General features: G+C 40.1%; 2 protein-coding genes across 3 annotated transcripts in view; both read right to left on the bottom strand.

Moving 5' to 3' along the window:
• The window catches only part of CPNE1 (copine 1), a 44,827-nt gene that overhangs the window by 16,868 nt on the left and 7,158 nt on the right, over positions 1 to 20,801 (bottom strand). The window lies entirely within an intron of this gene.
• On the bottom strand, positions 14,878 to 19,527 carry RBM12 (RNA binding motif protein 12). Its single transcript, XM_074157216.1, has one exon. The coding sequence runs from the start codon at positions 19,525 to 19,527 to the stop codon at positions 16,885 to 16,887; it is 2,643 nt and encodes an 880-aa protein (XP_074013317.1). The 3' UTR covers positions 14,878 to 16,884.

Below are 20,801 nucleotides of genomic sequence, written 5' to 3' on the forward strand. Positions count from 1 at the left end.
AAATAAGATTCACAAAAGAAACCATTGCTTTTAATAAATACGTTTCTCCTTAAATCACAAGTCACAGGTATCAGTTTTTTTCTTTACCTACACATACCATTCCACCAGACCAGCTCAGATCTCACACAGCCCGATGTCTGCGCCATCTCAGGTTCTACAGACAACCACACACCTTCAGATGGCACCAGCTGTTTGACAACAGGAAGATCACAACAGCCAGCTCCCCTGCCAGCATTTCTCCTCTATTTTTCTGTACTGTGACAAAGATTTCTGTACCAACGGGAGACAGAACCAGGAGCCACCTTTCCTCCCCACAAGAGCACAAAGCATCAGGAGTAAAGTTAACCTCAAAGAAACAGCTCCCAGTAAGCTTTAGCATCCCCAAGCAGCAGCTGTCCCCTTCTGGGAGGAAACCATTACTACAGGTCTCAAGTTGAAAACACGCAAAACAAGTCAATACTTACTTATTCTATGTTACAAAGACACTGATAAAGGAAAGTTGTAAATTAGAGGTGGGAACTGTTAAACCAGACAGTGAAACCAGGAGGGGAAGTGACACAAGTCCTCAAACCCGACCATGTCTCATCTGCTACCTGAATCTCTTCTCCAGATCAGTAGCAATGAAATTATGAAAACACGTCACTGTTTCAAGGATATGATACGCTAATACCCAGTCTCACCCTACCTTGTTGGATTTAGTAATGGCATCAAATTTCCTTGAAACACAGCCCAGATGTTCTGCTGAACCCCTGGGAAGTTACAAAGCACAAGGGATCCATCCTTTCCCACTACATCCTCCTGCTCCATCCGGAGATCACAGGGCACCAGCTGATGCATGTGACAACCAGGACGTGGCAGAGTCCAGCCAGGCCGGTTGTTCGGAGTGGCTGAGCATGAACAGTTCTTCTAACTCAGGGGATAACAAGAAAGCAGGTTTAACAACTATGGGCAGAACCTTCATGGAAAGAAGGGGGACGGCTCCTTAACGGATTCAGATTAGGAAAAAGAAAAAAGGCATGTTTAATCTGAACACATTAGTTTGAACCACAGCCAGCAACTGTTTATATATTGCTGCCTACGGACATCCTTGAAGAGCCCACACAAAGTTTTTTTTTTTTCACTTTACAGCTTTCCAAATAGACTATATGGTGTTCTCCAATTTGAATCCATTCCTTGAATAGCAGCAGAAAATCCTGACCATAGACCAGTCTGGGTATCTCAGCAGCAAAAGCAAGGAGTAGGTGGTCTGTAAGACACAACATCCACTTCAGTCAAGCCTGAAGATCTGCTCTGGCTCTAGGTGAGCACCTTCACCCAGTTATCCTGCTCACACAGTTAGTGGGAAAAGTGTAAGTATCTTGAAACTTGCCTGCATCTGAAAAGCTTAAAAAGGTCAAAAACTTAGCATATTTTAATTCCCAAACACACACATACAGAAATACCGAATGGGGGGGGGGGGAAATTGTGGAGTTCCTCAGCAATTAGCCCCAACTTCAGTTAGCAACTATTTTTAAACGGGATTTAATGATAAACATTGCCTCAAATATTCTCTTTTTCTCCCTAAAGCAAGAATTCTGGAATTTACTTTCATTCTTCACAGTAAGTTGCATTTTGCTATAGTAATTGGATCTCTTTTCCTACAAAAAACGGAATTGTTTACGTGAAACATATCAGTTAACTTTCATCTCCACCTCTCTCCACAAAGGCTCTGTTCACTTCCTCCACGAGGAACGGCCATCCTGAAAGCTTTGAAAGCCCCAGCAGTCGGCACTTACGCTTCCAACATTCTCATGCCTAATGCAACTTCCCATCCTGTTTCTCCTCAAGCAGAAGCCTGCAATGCTTTCTCTTTTCTCTTAAGCTTCCGTGTTCTGAACTTCCACATAACCCTGCAACATCTCCTTAGCATTTCATCACTTTGAAGCTGCCCAGCTGGCACGTGCCATCTCACTGCCAAGGAGCAAGCACTGCACCCCCAGGACGGCTCTGAACAGCACGGACCAACGATCCATCACTTACCAGTGCCATGCAACAGACATGGGACCAGAGAAAAAACCTTCTAGTGGTTACTGTGTTCAAACAGTGCACGAAGGCTCTGATCTCACACTAGAGTACACAGTTTGGTGTAATTAAACTGAAAGAACTTGGGGTTTTATTATTTTTATCAATAGCCTTCCTTTTTTCCTTGGCTTGCCCTCAAAGAACACCAATCTCATCCAGCTTGTAGATTCCAGTCAACATTTCAAAAACAAATTTCATTTTGTTTCACCAAGTTTTCATAGTATTTATATTTATTCATACATACAACATAAATTCAGCTTTTAGACTTGCAACAATTAATCTTTACTATGAGAGAATATTACTTACACTTGTTGCAACACTCATTTTTTTATTTTCCAACAGTTTCAGAAATTCTAAAATTCATTGATTTCTTATCCCCCTTATAATTATTCTTATTAATAATTATCTTATTAATAAGAATAAGAATTATTCTTATTCTTATCTTACAACCATCCTTGATAATATTGATGTCCATTATTTGAAACTTCTGGTTTACAGAAGACAGTGGGCATTTCCAAAGCAAAAACAGCAGCTAAAGCAAACTGCTTTCCATAAAGGTATTAAAACCATTCAATTTATAAAGGATTTATTATAAATTGATCCTTAACAGTTTGCAATGATGACAATTTAACAAACAATTTCTCCAACTTACTTGCCACTGGCAGATTTAGGTACGGCATAGTCTGGAAGTCACAAAACTATTCTAGCAACAGAAATTGTTTGCCAAGTAAAAATGAATCCCAAATGTGATATTAAATTCAAACTCTATTTAAAATACATAAAACAGAGCTCACTGGGTGCATCCCAGCATAGCGGGTTCAGAACAGGCAATGTAAGGAAGCCACTGCGTAAGTGCTGTTGTTAGAAACAGCCTGTAAAATCACAACTGGTGTTATGTTACACCGCCACCATCAACAAGTTATACTGACAACAGCCACACACATCTGATCCAATGCTCTCACAACTAAGGGATCTCACTGTTGAGAGGCATCACCTGTGAAGTTTCATCTTGAGCTGAATTCTGCACATTCCCTTCTCAAGAAAGGAGTTTCCAACACTCGGCTTCAGATCCATCAGGCACCTGTATTTTTTTACTTTAGTTGGAATTGCACATGATGTAACACCACATTTCGAGGATAAATAATACATCATTGATGTCATTGCTACAAACTCTTAGAGTAAAATACGATCTACAGAAGTCTGTAAGATCCTGAGAGCATACTCCAGAGGTCTTGCACTGCTCAACCAGACGTCATTCCCAGTTATTCCAAGAAAACACAAAATAGCTCCAGACTAAGTACGCTTTAAGAAGTGCTCAGACAAACCAAACCAAGGTCCAGTTTAAAAAGTCAAATTATTTTTACTATGCACACCACCTCTTCCCTGTAAAGATCATGAACTCCAACAGCTGAGCAACACAGATGAAAAGATAAATCCCGAATTTCCAACAAAGCTGTTCTACATTGAGTTGAAACACACCAGTAAGGAAGTTGGTCCTAAATAATCAAACCAAGACCCCCCCCAAAAAAGCTACATTCTATAAAAATCACGTAGGAGATCCGTGTTACACATTCAGAAGAGGAAGGAATTACCGGCTACTTTCTGAAGTTTTATGTAAGTATTTCAGAACTTCCAACCCTTTTTATCTGTTTCTACAGAAAAATCAACTTCCTTTCACACAGAAAAGGATGTTCTCCAATGTAAACAAAATCAACTCCATAGGAAAGTCTAATATTCATTTATAATTATCCTTCTAGTGATTCTGCTTAACCAAAGCTTAAAAGCAAATCAAATAGAAGAAAGCACTGTCTACCTATGCTTGAAACAAGCTCCAGAAGGAGTGCTGAGAGATTTTTAACTGTCCCAATTCAGACCTTTGGAGGGTCTTGCATTTCCCCAAAATGCCACATATGGCTGACTGAAGCATAAACTCCTCTGTATTTATCCCTCTGCAGTAGGAGTTAACTAAGGATCGAGTGTTGGACGCATAAGGTGAGAATTACTGAATTACAACATTTTGTATGCTTCCACCCACTAAGCCTGAAAGCCAGAGGCTCTCCTTTCCCCTTAGGCTGAGAGGACACAGTGAAGAAGGGAGGTTGTGACTCAGATCACCCCAGTATGGCAGCTCATCACAGAACCCATGGAGTCACCCACAGGAGAAAACAAACAAACAAACAAAAAAAAAAAAAAAAACCACCACACTACTAACTTCATGGCATCAACCATCACCAGCAGTGTTTTTAGTAATGCCAAGAGTGATGTCTTCTGGAGGGAAAATGTTAGCATTATCACAGAATCCAGTCTTGTAGGTCAACTTGGTCTCACTGCTCCACGTAAGATGGAATATAAGCAAGGATTCAGCACAAGAAAACCTGCAGGTTGTTCCTAGTTAATCACTCTAATAAATTCTCATCAACTACATCACGCTGTACAGGATACCCAACACGTTCTACTTCAGTGTCCACCAATTACATATTCATTTAAGAACTCTGTTAATTCAAGCTTGAGGCTTTAATACATGTGCTTAAGAACACCTGATTTCCAATGAGCTTATTTGGTACTGAACTGACTATAGCTTCTGCCTTACATTCTGCTTACAAACACAACACAAATGCCGGCAATCCCACCAGCAGTACGTACCAACAGAAATATTCACCATCTTGGCCATACGCTTCCCAACAACCCAAGAAATACACTCCAGGACATGCAACAGACCATCCCAGTTAACAAATCTTGCACTTCCCAACAACCTAATATTGTCCTCTCCTTGTCCATTGCTTAGTTTAATCCCACATCTTGCAGTTATGGGCAAGTTCCTGTGCAACCTGCTTTAGGTGGACCTGCTCTGGCAGGGGGGTTGGACTAGATGATCTCTGGAGGACCCTTACAACCCCATGTGACTCTGTTATCATCCTACTTTCTTCAAAACAGCTTCTTCTCTACTCCTGCTGATATCCCTGAATGTGCAGACCATCAGAAGCAATGCTTTCCCCCATTACTAGTTCAATTTTCAGGGGGCAGCCAGCTATGTTTTGGGTTTTGATACCACAAAGCTGATGCTGGTGCTGAGGTAGTGTCAGCATCACTTTCTAAATGTATTATCAAAATAAAAATTCTGTTGTGATCCTACTTTTCTGAACCCCATAAGGCTCTAAAAGAAATCATAAAACTAGGTTTGTATCACTAGATGCACTAAAAAGCAACTTAATTTTAAAATGAGATTAAGAGAGTCTCATGAGAAAGACCATGATCTACAAAAATTATTAGTAAATACAGCCTCTTTCCCAGCTGTCCCGTGGGCCACAGAGCCTCATCCCACAGCTCAGATGCCCTGCAGAGAATACGAACAGCTACAATTTTTTCTACCATTTCATTATTCCTGGGGGTTTGGAGGTGGGACGGTTACTACAGGCAGATAACAAATCAGTATTCTCTAGACTGTGTTTCAAGTTATCTGTTGCCACACATCTTGACTAATCAATCAAAACTTTGTGGGAAGGGGGTTAATTAACTGTTATTACAAATTTGACAGAAAACCTGAAACAAAAGACAATTCCTAATAGTTGAAAAAGAAACAGAACACTGAATACTATTAATGTACTACTAAATACCTTTTAATGAATCTGCTCTGCCAGCTTGATTCAGTCCTGGTAAGGAGTGTCCATGGTCCATCAGCCAGCCTTCCCTTCAGGATGAGAGCTCCCAGAGAGGACAGACAGACAGCGGAGAGCTGACGAGTTCCCTACAGGCAGTGCTGACCTTGAGCCACCCCAAGGCAGGACCGGAGGGGAGCAGAGCACAGCCGCCAGCCCAGACAAACCTTTCTCAGCTCTGAATTTGTCTACAAGTCTCATGCAAAGAGGTTATTGGGTTACTGATTACTGCCCACCTAAGGCAACGAAATATGCATGGCAGTTATGACCTAGTTCTACTTCCAGAGTTGTCTCCACGGGAACCCTGAAGCTCCAGTACCACCAGGAGAATTTGGGGTTTTTTTATCTGAAGGCAGCCCATGGGAACAAGCGCTGAGCATGCAGTGTGGCAACCTGACCTCCGGGACAGTCATGGACACTGAGAAGGCAAAGCTTATGACAATTTTATGACAATGACAATATTTATGACAATGCAAATAACAAGTTTAGGACAGTTTAAAAAATGCTGAAATAAAGCCCAAAAATCACAAAGGGGACTGCAGTTTCCAGCAGAAAATGTGAACAAGAACTTCAGTCACTTCATCTTCTTTACTGCAGCTCTCCTCCTGCAACAAACAAGAGCCAGGTCCCAATTCTAGGGAAATAACACCTTCAAGTTTTACCTTTACACTGTTCAATGTTCACCTTTTAACGTATGCACCTCCAATGTCCCCCTTAATCACAACCAACAAGCTTAAAGAAAGGCCTGTGTGCGCCTTTACTATATATATTGTCCACTTTTCTGAGAAATAAGGAAACAAACTGATAGGTCAACATTCATCCTATTTAAAATATTAGTTTGTAATATATTAAATTACAACAGGGTTCAAACTAACACCTGAATTTAAGCAAAACCTAAGTTACTTTTCCAAGCTCTTCATGCAAAAGAAAATGCGTTTCAAAGTTCTTAATAGCATTTAGTAGCAGAACATCAAAAACATTTTCCTGAAAAAGTAGCTTAAAGCAGGTTGGGGCTTTGGAGTCAGTCACTCTTTTGGCTGAAGTTGGAACAGTGACTGCAATCCTAGAAGTGCTCACTGACTTCTCCCACCAAGTAAGACTTTCATTCCTTTCATTTCCTTTATTCAGCTGCTTCCCTACCCCATGATTCTCAAGTATTTATTACTGAAATGTAAAGAACAACTTAATTGAAAGAGACTTAAAAGCTCAACCACACTGACCTTTGTTAACAACCCCAAACTCACTATTTTACATTGAAAATCATCTTTGCCTTTCTCAAGTGAGACCTCATTCTTTCCCTTAAAACTCCAGCTATTCCCATCTCAGGCACAAACAGCTAAACATTCTGACCAGTGCCCCAGATGAATCAAGCTGGCTGTGGCTCAGTCCTCCACTTCTCAGTCCAAACCGCTCAAGCCAAGACTGAAGACTACACCATATTCCTCCTCTTTGGTTCTTCCACTACACTGCAGCTTCCCCTGCAAGCACCTCAACAGACCACTTCTTGCTTACACACGCTGATTACACACCGATTTTGTACTTACTTACTTACACACTGATTTTGGAGGCAATGTCTTGGCATTCACTCTGCCGATCCCTTTAGCAACCTCTGCTCTTCCCAAAGGCTGGAAATCTAAACCATGTTGTACTTACTCTAGAGCCCGCATGCTTTTTATCCATTCCCCCAAATGTAGCCATGGTATCATGCAGGTGACTTCAGGGCAAAAACTCATTAAGGTCCATCTGACTAGACTAGTAGATACCGTATGAACAGCATGAGCTCGAAATAAGACTTTAAAAAGAAATATGCCAGCAACACATTTTACCAAAGAATTTCACATTACTGAAGAATTTTGGTGACCACGTAGTACCAACAGCCACTTAGTTAATGAAAAGTTTGTGGTATTTCCTGTTTGTACCACACTGCTTAATGACCACCAAAAAAGAAGTCTGAGATACCCCAGATGAATTCTTCAGACTATTCTCAGTTGCCCTGGAGTTATAACTGCACATTGACAACTTTTGCCTAAAAAATGAGTAAGGACATAAAGCAGAAGTGACCTTTCAAGTTTTCATGCACAACAGAAACACGCTATCTCTCACATTATATAATTCAGGCCGCCTTCTTTATGAATTTTAATCTTGAATCTAGCTTTTGAAGAAATATTATCTGGAAAAAAAAATACCCTAATATTGCTTCTGCAGTACTCATAAGAAATTGATTTCTCTGATTTATTCATTACAAGTTCAACCTTTCTTATGCCAACGTTCTTTCAGTTTTTTCTCCTTCTGAGTATATGCTGCTTCTTAAGAAAGAGATTCACACCCCCATAATACTTTTCTGCCACTTAATTATTACCATCTGTTATAAGAGTATCTTCACTTTTCCATATTAACGATGGAGAGTATCAATGCTTCAATTGAATACCCATTTTTCAAAACAGAAAAACCTACAAAAAAAGCTACCATCACCAAAACCTGACATCAAGGAAGTACAAAGGAAAGGATATGGCAAGGGATTTTAAAAGTCGGTTTTTCTCTCCCCCATCCAGACTAACAACAGAAGTATTTAAAGGCCACAAAACACCACCGTGACCTTGTACTCCTTTTCTGTTCTCCAGATCCAACTTCTCCTGCCAGTGTACCTCCCCACAAGCACAAACCCATTATGACAATGGATTCAAGCTATTCTGCTTGTCTCAGCACCAACTGGGCCAAAATGACCATACAAATCTCCCTGCATTAAGGGAGAAGAGATACCACAAGTACAAACAGGTATTTCCTCAAGCGCTTCTTCCCTGTCTGCCAGCCATAGTATATGTACGGCAATACTTTCCAACCTATACCCTAAAAAAGTCGATTGTCATTAAGTTTGAACTTGCTAAAAAGGTGTTCCACACCCTTTAGGAAACATGTCTTTGCAAGGTAAAAACCTGCAAACCCACATAACCCAATACTGGTAAGCCTTAGATTGTCCCACAGGTGAACATCTTCATTTTCTCAAAGTCAAATGAATAGTTCCAACAAATTTTTAATAAATATGACCAAGCTACGGCAGAGTGAAGCTCTGTAAGCAAAAACCTCTCTGATGAAAAACCTAGAATCAATTTAACACCTGTAAAAGCATGAACTGAATTCTATTTACTGTAGAGACTTGGAGCTATCACCATTAGGTAGAACATGGAAACTCAGGTCACAAATTGCATGTTCTCTGGCAGCAGAGCACTATCTGCATAGTAGGAGAGCAGCTGAATAACAGGCAACACCAGGACTAAACATGAGATGGGATCCCGTTCATTCCAGATTCTTCATCAACAGGGCTTTCATGTGTACCTAAAGCAGTAGCAGAGGGATCTAAAGACCACAAAAAGCTTAAAACAGTATCTGTTTTCACATTATACGTGTAAGCGACCTTGGAGCGTGGGCTGCTCAAAAACATTCAAAACAACAGGCTCCTACCACCTTTTAAAGACTAAACACAAGGGAGAGGAAGGTTCCATACGACACCAGCACACTGTGGCTGGAGCAGAACTCGATTAGAGGATTTCTCTCACAGTAACGGAATTAAACGGTGATACTACTATGGTCATATTCAGTCAAGTCACAGCACTGAAAACAGCTGGCATTTCAGAGAGATGTATTATTATCTGCAGACTCATATTAGGATTTATATTACATTGATTTATTATTGGTTTTGTTTAAACTAAAGCATTTTTGGTTTCAGAAAACTTACTCTTGTTTCTGCTTTAAGTTATTTTTACAGGCACAACTAGAGACAAATTTTAACATGAAAAGTAGCACAAGCCAACCAGCAGAAGGAAAACACTGCACGCTCTCCTTTTTGCTCCTGGAGTAATTAGGGTAGCCAAATGCTACCTTCTCATTCAAAGAAACAGCGTGACACATTTCTTGTGTTGCAAGGAAAAAATGCCATTTGGATTATTGTATTAAAAACAAGTGTCAGTTATCCAAATGGGAGGGATGACTGCTCAGATGACAGAAGAGGCCTTCAAAAAATTCAGAACGTTTGTTCAGTACGTCATGGTGGTGCGTATGTAATTTTTTCAGATATACTTGAAAGGCTTTTTTCCTTTAAGAGGTGCATCCAGTTTACTCCAAATGTTTTTATATACACACAAAGGCTATCACTGACTTAAGTGACAGCCACTACAGTAGTCTTTAAAAACCTTAAAACAGACTTGACCGTCAAACTCAATTCTGATTTGCAGTCTAAGAGTACATAAGACTGTGCAGGGCTCAGGTTTAACTGTTTAACAGCAAACCCTTTAGATCAATTACATATGTCATACATTCTATCATTAACAATTGAATTTAAATTTCAGATTAGTTTACTCACTGTTTCATTCTGCTCTTTTTCACACAAGCTCGGTGCTGAGGTTCTGAACCACCTTCTTCTTTAGATAAGGGCATCCCTTCGTTGTTTTTAATAAAGCTGCAGAGTGAAAGTTTGGCCTCAACCTTTCAAGTCAACCCTAATGCCATTTCACTGATGTTAACCCTGATGTGCCTTTAAGGTGAGGATGAAAATATTCTGCTGCCCGCTTACTGGTTACTCGGAGACAAATGAGCTATACACCACCACCCTGCAAACAGCTTACCTCACCTTCTAAAAGCATTCAAGTCCACGGATGAAAAAAGCTCTAAGTGTTACAAAACACGCTCAATTTATTTGTTTTAGACTGGACCTAGACATAGACAGAAGTATGGCTCTGCAGCACTGCTGGGATGTAGTGGGTGAAGCCTAGGCAAGTGAATTAATGACATTTAAGAACTCTGCCTCCCCTCCTTAAAGAAGGGGGTTTCCCCTACATTCAGTCAATGAACTCCCAATGACTAATTTTACTTTAATTAGCCTCTCTGCTTTTGTACTGGTTGCATTAGCGCCCCTCAAGAAAACACAGTCCCCTTTTATCAGAAAAAAAGGGCTAGTAATGAAATAGTATCAGCAACCATCATTTTCACTTTTGAATTGAAGTTCCTGTTCAAACAAGCAGCACTTACACATTCCATATCCATCATCCCATCAAAACAGGGAGCAATGCTTTGGTTATACTGCTGAGAACAAGTTGTTTTGTTAAAAGCTCCCATTATGGAGCACATTCTGGAAAATGCCACCACAGCAAGAAGGTCACTAAGCAAACAGGTGCTTGCACAGAGGCTTTAAACCTTAGTGACAGTGGTCCTGCAAATTTTATCATAAAAGGTACTCAATCAAAATTACTTAAAAGGAATTCTTGAAGTAGTTTAGGTTCTGACTATAAGGCTATTTTCCTTCCAAAATCTGCTTAAGTGACTAGAAAGTATTTCTAAGCTTCCTACTGTCACACAGAGCAATGCTACATGCAGAGTCCGATTTAATGAGAAATGGCTGGAATGAAACTAATTGTTTGAAAGGATGAATAGCTAGCTGGAAGTTCCGCCTACCTTCAAATGCTCAGAAATCAGAGCAATACCATCCTACTGATTCCTTGGTTAACAATACTGCAACTACAATAGGAAGATTTCAAAGAGTCACCAGCTTTCCAGAAGCAGTAATTGGTCCAAAAAGCCAGACTATGCCAACTGAGAGTTTCAGGCAGGATCAAATCCTGTCTTCCCTGTGCAAGCCTTCCAAGTTCTAAATTTTCAGTTTTAAACTTTATAGGGAAATTGTACTCCTTCAACCATGCACTGTAAAGGCAATCCCCAATCTACCCCTTGAGGTTATCCTGGCTGTGATCTCTTATCAACTGGGTAAGGAACTATGGCCTAGTTCACTGGCAACTTCTAACAAAAGGCCTCTCAAAAGTTAGGGGAAAACAGTGAAGCTGGTGTGAGAGTGGTAAATACAGAGTTACTAAATTGATTTTGTGGAAATCAGACTCAAGTTAAAAGGAAATATATTCACCGTTTCTGAAAGCTTACTTTAATGTATTTCGGAAGCAACTGGTAAGACCACTTCAATTTAAGGCTGTAGACATGAGAGCATACAAGCGAAAAACAGCCACAAAGGAGTAAGCTTTGACTTGGCAGAAGCAGTAAAGGAACTCGGGTCAGAATTAATTTGGTTGCTTCTCTCCTAAGCTGCCACGCTGTGAATACATGAATAAAACCAGAAGAATGATAACAAAGGAAGCTGCACAGACATGAGCACCAGTGAGTGAGTCACAAGCTGAATCCTCCGACACATGCGTTCAGTCTGGAGCTATGGAAAAGGAACACTTTGAGGGATGCTCTTCTTACTTACTTATGGTCTTTATACCCATGAATGAAAAGCATCCAAGTCAGAAGCATTCCCCGCACAAACATCACCCAAATATTCCACGTCGTAACAAAGCTCCAAGAAAATTACTGACGAAGTCATGTGTATAGAAAATAAGCTACAGTACACCTACCTGATGGCATGACAGGTAAAGAGTAGCAGAGTTCAGTACACAGCCACAAACCTTAAGCTGAATGCATACTACCAACCATCAGATTTTCATTCCATAGAAAAGCCAAATCTTTCAACTACAATCATGTTCTCACCACCAAAAACAGATAGAAGAGAACCCCCTGAGGTTACTCTTCCTGCAGAAGTATTGAACAGACAGTTTCACTTCCCCTTCCACCAGCAGGAAGGGCCATTCACTCTGTACACAAACTCTAGCTTGGTTTTCCCAAAACCATGAAAGAACATACAGCCACAGAATAGAAGGGAGCATCAGCAAACCTGCAAAAGGGCAGAGACCAGCAAATTATTTGGCAATGTTGCTTCCGTTTCTGAAAACCTCTTACAGCAGGAGAATTTAGCATGTCTTTTTTTTTTTTTTTTCCCTTTTTAAAGACCTGCACGATATCTAAAGAAGCAAACTGACATAAGACTAATTTGTGTATGTCTCTAGACTCAAACTAACATTTCCTAATATACCAGCCTAGTTTCAAACCAGCTTCCTTCCAACCAATTACCTTGTCAAAGATAGAAACTAGTCTTTCTTTTGCACTAGAGTCTGTATTAAACAATTAAAAAACAATTGCAATCCTTTCACTCAGGGTCTAATCCACGTATCTGGATAACCATCCTAAAACACCTGCTCTCAGAGCAGTCCGTTGTCCAACCAGAGGGTTAAATGGCCCCTAATACGTAGTCTCACTTTTGCAGATCAGGCCAACACCGTTCAGAGGCGCGCACTGCTGAACAACACGCTGAGGACCAACATTCACTGCAGGAAGCAGCAGCTTTGGAATCACCACAGAAGACGACTAAGCAGGAATAAAACACAGAAACTGAAACCGTTATTTACAGTTACCACCACTGGTGTGCCCAGGTAACTGGATTATTTTTTTTTCCTATAGTTCAGAGTCTTTAGTGCCCCAAAATAGTCTCGGTGAAACAAGCTGCTAATTCCACGCAGTATAGGCAACAACTTCTTTAAGGACGTAATCCTGAGTGATTTAGCAGAACTGACAAGCACGTACATTCTTTAGAAGGTAGACCTTCAATATCAACTGACACACAACCATAGTCTTCATTTGTGCATCAATCTTACCCTCCACACACAACAAATTCAGAGCATAGACATTCAAAGAAAGCATTCCATGCTATGAAAGGAACATTATTTGGAATAAGAGAGAAGCATCTTTCAGTTCTCTTTAAACTTATAAACCTCCCAAAAAAAAAGGTTTAAACCTTTTTAAACCTCAAACCTCTCACAAATTGACATTTAGAACGTGGCAACAACAATTCATCAATAAAGAACTGGTTTTAATGTCGTCTGCGATATTAGAGAATTGACTTTTGTTAAAAACAAAATCCGTAACATTAAAAACAAAAGCTGTGACATTTATGTGTTAACTGCTTGAAAACCCCGTAGCTTTAAAGTCACACTTTCATCTAATCCTTGCAGTTCTTTCACATAGCTTAGGTTTATCATTGAATAATTTATTATATTCATACTTTCTCTTGTGAACAGGATGGCAAAAATGTTTAACAGAAATTAGATTTTGATTTTTTTTTTTCATTTTTTTTTTCCACAAGTAGTACTTAGACACTTGCACTTAAGGAACTCCTAAAAACACCAACTTAGCCAGTTATATAACAAGTACCTTCTTTCCATAAGTTGAGGAAATTGGGACATCAGTGTCACTGACTGTTTTTCCAATGAGGCTAAGCAGGACAGCAGCTCCTGACACTCAAAGCATCAAGGCCAAACACCACCTTGAGCCGTGTCCATCAGCTGATTCTCTGTTGCTGCCTCCGCTCAGTAGCCAGACCTGCAGCAGGTGTGCGGGGGCAGTTACGTACCTCCCACACCACAGACAGGACCTCAGAGGTCCTACCCCTTATTTTTAAGCCTATTTACAAATATAAATGCACAAAGTAAGCAATTTTATCAAATCTGGCCATGTAGTCTCCTAATATAAGGGTATCCTTCGTAATTTAGCGTGACACCCAGTTTAAGGCTGCTCCTAACATGGAAGTGACTTATAGAAAACTTCTCATATTTGCAAGTGACACGATAATGAACTTTTCGCTATATATGCTTTAAAAGACCAACCGTAACTATTTGGAACAGCAGCTGTATTTTTTTATAGTGCATACAGAAATTCTAAATATGCTATGACTTTCTATTTTTTCCAAGGGCCTACTCTCAAGGAAGAAGGGATATTTAGTAAATAAGCATCAACTGCTTGGCAAGATGAAGAGCCCCCTCCCCACCCCAAATCCTCCAGTTAAGTATTCCATCCATGTCAGTGTTTCTAAGACCAATGGCTTTTTGTATGGGTTAGCACTTTTTTACATAAGCATTTAAACATCTTTTGACCATACAGAAAAATCAAGAATCAGAAAATGAAAGATTTCTAAAACAAACCTGCACTTTTAGAAAGTCCAAAGGAACAGGCACACAAGCATCTTTCGCAGCATATGCCATGTCTAACACAAACACCAATAACCCTGGAGCTATTACCAAGAGGATCGAGACATGAAATCAAAGGACAGTAACAGAACTGTATATCTAATTCCAGACACCTGTAGTTTAATTACATTTCACAACAAGGCAAGCATTGTTGTGATTCATTTGAAATTGAAAAAAGTTATCACCAGCTTCCACAAGTCAACACACACTAATATCTTAAATCAATTCTGTGAACAATGAAGCCAAGTTTTCCTTTTCAGTAATTTTATTCTAATATGAAACATGAAGAAACAAGCACCCAAATAACTCCAATATAGTATGAAACTTTAATAAAAGTTGTTTAAAAAACAAAGAGCATAATTTTAAAAATAAACTGAAAGGCTTGACTCCTAATCACACATCTTTCTGACATCAGCAAGAGTACTTTCAGACTTTCAAAGAAAAAAAAAAAAAAGAAACAAAGATCTGCTGTTGAATCATTACTCCCAAAGACTGTTGAAACGCATAACATGAAGCTTCAGAGACAGACAGTTTTATTAACAGGAGGCTTAATTTTAAACAGTATATACAAATCACATGACTTTTCCAAAGTTGGGACCACCTAGTAATCTGTCAAAACAAAATTATGCTAATGAATTACAGAAGCATCTGTGTAATGCGACCACCTCTTTATTGAAGTACACCTTTATACAATCCTTCCACGTATTCCTGTACTGTGAAATCCTCTCAGGACGCAGCGCTGCACAGGTTTCCAAATCTCTCCTACACACCACATGAATAAAACTGTTGCCACTTGCACCTCTCAATTTTGCCTGACCATACACTTCAGTGTTCCATGATATGCAACACCAAAAGGCACTGTTTTCCTTTGTCCAAAAAACAAAACGGTTTAAGGTTTACTATGTTTAAGTACAATGATTTGCAGGGAATAGCAGGATTTTTCAGGCAATGCCCAAAGTCTTATAATTTATCATAAGCCAACAAGGATGAACAAAAAAAACCAAAAAACAAAACACAACAACAAGAAAAAAAATCTACTTTTCACTCGTGTAATTACTTCCTTTCCAATTCTCTGTTCCTTTCCAATGTCTCTTCTCCATGGAAGGTTTTACTGCACAGCAAAGAAAATGGCAACTCTTTACAGACTTTGAATACAAGAGCACAACTTTATTGCAAAAATATATAGTAAACTCAGTATTTTCAAGTTTTGGAGAAAAATAAATTTTATCTCTGAATTCACCCATAACAGTAATTCACAACAGAGTTGCTGAAGATTAAAGTTTCTTTCATATATAAACTAATTTAAAACTTTAGCTGGACTCCAATCTTCTACTAATAATCACCGCTTTGGCTCTCTTAGCAGAGACTCTACGTAAGGAGTTCAAGAGACACAAGAAATACAACATCAATACCCAACTAGTGTCAAAGATCCTATCCCAACTGATTCACGTAATCCTAACAAATCAAGCTACTTAAACAATAATGAGAATTTTCAAGTTGTTACTCCTACTGCAAATGTTTTTTAAGTGTACTATAAAACTCATATGATAATGTTTGAGGTTAGCTATACTTGTGGCAAAAGTCTTATTCTGAACAGTTATAATTGCAATATATAAATAACTAAAGGTTATTCCACAAAGAACAGCTTGAATTTTACAGAACGATTCTGCTCATACTTATAAGAATTAGTTTGGTAGACACATCAGCAATGGGCATAATTCAACTGTCCATACAGTGAGAATCTTGGAAAAAAATAAAGATACATACACAAAACAATTAATCTGTGTACACTGAGAATTCGTTCAGTTGCAGAGTAAAATCAGGACTTTAAACAAAGCTTTGACCTGTAAACAAAGCAAATTCAGCCAGCTTTTAACCAAATCTAGAAATAGCTATCTATTTTACAATGGCTTGCAGGAGTACCCACTGAAGAGCTTCACTGACTTCATCTATTTCCCTTATCCGAAACTACATAAAACCAATCTAGATTCCTTGATAAGCACTGTGTCCAGTAGAGTTTACCAAACTTCTATGATGAATAAGAATCTGTCTAGCTTCTCCACATATTTGTACGGGAAAATCCACTGCGCGTCTATCCCCACAGTGTTTCTCATGTAATGGCTAACCCAGTGCTCTGTCTTCTCAAAACCAACCTGTTTTACAATTTAAACAATCCACAGGTTCTATCCTGGAAATACTACAAAAACCAATCCAGATGCATTTATCACAGCACTATGAATATCTATTCTACAACTACTTCATATTAACAGCTACCCTAAAACAAGTTTTACTTTTCTGGAGCCTATAGGCCTGTCATTTAAGTCAACAACAGCTGCCATAGCTTCATCACGAGACTCAAATGCAACCATTGCTTCTCCAGTGGGCATGCCTTTTTCGTTGTATTTTAAGCACACTGAACCAGGGATCACTTGGTAACCATAAAAGAAATCCAAAATTTCATCCACCGAAACAGTGAAGGGCATATTTTGCACTTTAATGACAGTTGGTCCTGGCTTCCCAGAGCCTGTTCCAAAACCTGGGGGTCCACTAATATGTATATTTCCTGGTCCGGGTCCAAACCCCGGAGGTCCACCTAAATGTCCAAGACCACCAGCAATTCCTGGAGGACCAGCACCAAAAGCAGGGGGTCCACTTAAATTGCCAGGACCGTTACCAAAAGTCTGAGGACCCCCTGCAAAACCTGCCGGTCCGCTCAAATTTCCAGGACCACCCGCAAAACCTGGGACCTCAATACCTGCACCAGGTAAACCGCTAGTTGCAACTGTAGGTATCCCTGGTCTAGAATCAGGAAAGCCACCTATTCCAGGTGGTGGTAGAGGAGGACCAAATGTGCCAGACCCACTAAAGTTACCAGGGAAATTAAATGGAGGACCATTATTTGCATCTTTAGAATTTCCCCCCAAGAAGGCATGCTCGTCCCCACCAGCGCCCTGTGCTCCTGGCACAGCTGCATTTCCTTGTATCGGTATTTTTAGTATCTTTTTCCCTTGAGATGGTGGGTTTCTTTCAATATCTCTCATTTCTTCTACTGTTATCAAACGCAAAACAACATCTCTTCCATTCAGTTTTTTACGGTGCAAACGCTCTGCCTTACGAGCATCATCTTCAGCTTTAAACTGAACCAGTGCTTGTCCTAAACCCTGCCCGTTATTATCAACAAGTATTTGTACAGAGTTTTCTTCTACTGCCAGTCCCTCTAGAAACTGAAGGATTTCCATTTTTGTTATATTATATGGAATATTAGATATATGCGCACACAATTTTGGCAAGCCTGGCCCTCCCTCAGCATTCATGAGGATTTCTCTCTGGTCATAGTTGAAGTTCTGCAATCTCTTACGAATCATATCTATCTTTTCCAACATTGCCTTTTTAGTAATTGGATGAACTTGAATAAAGCGATTCCCTATGTACTGTTTATGATGACACAAAGCTGCTTTGTAATCAGCTTCATTCCTGAACTCGACAAAACCTTCTCCAATTGCCTTCCCATTAGGCCCATAAGCTATATAAATGCTGTCTTCAACTATATCCAGCTTCTTAAAAAAATCTATCACATGTTTGTTCTCCGATTCAAAGGGAAGACCTTTCAAATAAACACAGAAACCCTGCTCATGGGGAGATCTTGACCGTGACCTTTTCTGCCCACTAGGAGATTTGGACCTAGGATGAGCCTGGGGAGGAGGAGGGTGTGACTGCCCAGAGGGACCCATGGTTTGCTTGAAAGTTATGTGGCCTCCAGCAGCCACCCATTGTCTCTCTGTTGCAGGACTAACTTCAACATAGCGCTGAATCATCAGCATTCTGTTTCGCTTCAGTGCTTCAAACGTATCTTGAGGAGAGAAAAATTTAACTAGTCCGTTTCCATTATTTCGACCTACATGATCCTTCAGCATATGGACTGCATCCACACGGAGCCCAAGGAAAAAATCTTTCACATCAGATTCTGTTGCAGAAAAGGGCATTCCATGAACGCTGACATACAAATCATCTGGATTGATTGGAATTGGCTTGACACTACTTTGTGAATTCATCTGGATAGGATTTACAGGATTCATGGGACCAATAAACAATGGATTCAAGCCGCTGTTCATATTCACTGCCGCTCCAGACCCATTCATTCCAGTGGGTAAAGGTGCTACGGGTGGAGGATTCATAGGAGGCATTCCTGATATGGGAGGCATAGGTGTCATTGGAGGTACAGGGGGCACAGGGGGTATTGGAGGAACCGGAGGAACAGGAGGCAGTGTGGGTACAGGAGGTGGAACAGGTATCGGGGGAATAGAAGGCATTGGTGGCAAAGATGGCATAGCTGGGATAGGAGGGATTGGTGGAGGAGGTACTGTGTTCATTGGGGATGCTGTGCTAGGTATAGTTGAGCTAAATGTTGGGCTACCAAAGGTACTCCCAAGATTTGGAGGTGCAGTCCCCATACTGGCAGTAGAAAATGTCGATATGTTTTTATTGCTTTCATGCACCGTAGTAGAAGCAGTTACTACACTAGGAGAAGGATTATTAAAGTTAGGTACAGTAGTAGGTAAGTTAACCCTTCCACTCATTCCAGAACTAGGTGGTGGTCCCGACCTGCTAGCATTTGCTGGTGGCATATCTAAATTGGCAGTTTCAAAACGCCTACGACTGAGTTCTATCATGTTCTGCATTTCAGTTTTACTGCTCAGCAGTAGTGTTACTTTCGACCCTTTAATTGTACCACCTGTGCGCATCATACCAAGCCTTGCATCTTCATCAGTGGCAAAAACGATGAAAGCCTCACCCAGTTCACCCCCTACAATATGCACGCCCCCATCAGGAATGGTCAATCCAGAGAAGAAGTGGCGAATGTCCATGGTCCCCGCCACAATCGGGAGACCTTGCAAGCGGATGACCACAGCCATGCTGCGCTGAAACAACACACACCTGCAGATGAGAAAAGGCAACGGCTATGTCAGACTACTGTTTATGACACCATGCAATTACCTACAGACACCATCTACTATATTTGTTTACATACACCTAACAACATCTTGCAAAGATAAAGCACGTTCATATTCCAAGTTCCTTATTCATGTTTGTTTACTTCATACAGATTGAAGTATTAAACATTTACCAACAAAATTAGTATACTTTTTGCACTGGAAATTCCGAAGTAACTGTTAAACTGAGAACCAAGTGTCATAAAAAAAAAAAAAAAAAACCCACACGTAAGGAACAGCAAAAATCAGAACTATTATACCAGTAGTTGAATATTTAATGTAAGCAAAAGGAGTATTTTAGCCAAGCAAAATTATTTTTCCATAAACTGGTATGGTATCCACTGCACCTGACAAAGGGCCTGCAAAACACTCTGCACACCTATGAGAAATAACCAGTTCTCCTTCACTTGGGGATGGATTTTATCTCCTGCCAGAAGATGACTAGAAATGTAACAGTGGGTAGGTTATGAACAAAACCCATTACGGACAACTAAGCAACAGTGAGACTCCCACGACATCCTGACAGGGACCATCTAGATTATACTGATCTTATATTTTCCTCCTAGGAAAGGCAAAAGGCCTAGGGGACCATGAAGCTAGCTAACTGTTAAACTAGCCCCAGATGTTTTGTGACTATACAGACCTCGCCTAAACTAATTAACACCTATGCATATCCTAGCTAGATATTTGGCCTTTACAACTTTCAAAAACAAGGTGTAATTTTTAATAGTTGCAGGTGCCCTGTCTAATATGACACCTTCTGTCTCAGACAGCTGAGGTTACTGGAAGCTTACGGTCAATTTTGAACAAGTAGATCTTGATAGTTACCTTGTGTTGCATCCTACAGAAGAGCCTGAGGTCATACCAGAAGTTCAAGATAAACAGGAAACTAGGTAATTCTCACTTATTCTTGACAAACCTTCAGTAAAGACTAAAAGCATCACATTAATACTAGCACAATTCACCAGTTCAGAAGCCAGCCTTCCATCCTAAACCATCAGTAGCAGCACCTTGTTTCACCTGAGCCACTTCACCTCTAAACTTCTTGACTCCCTAAGTACAAGCCAGTTCAGTATCTGTACTGACCTTCGGGGGTCCATTAGTCACAAACAACTGTTGTCAACTAAGCACTTGAAATCAAGGATGAACCAGACCACACAATGCAACACCAGGAGGCAGTGCACCACCAAAGACTT

This window comes from Numenius arquata, chromosome 12 (assembly GCF_964106895.1).
Source record: "Numenius arquata chromosome 12, bNumArq3.hap1.1, whole genome shotgun sequence".
Taxonomy (NCBI): Eukaryota; Metazoa; Chordata; class Aves; order Charadriiformes; family Scolopacidae; genus Numenius; species Numenius arquata.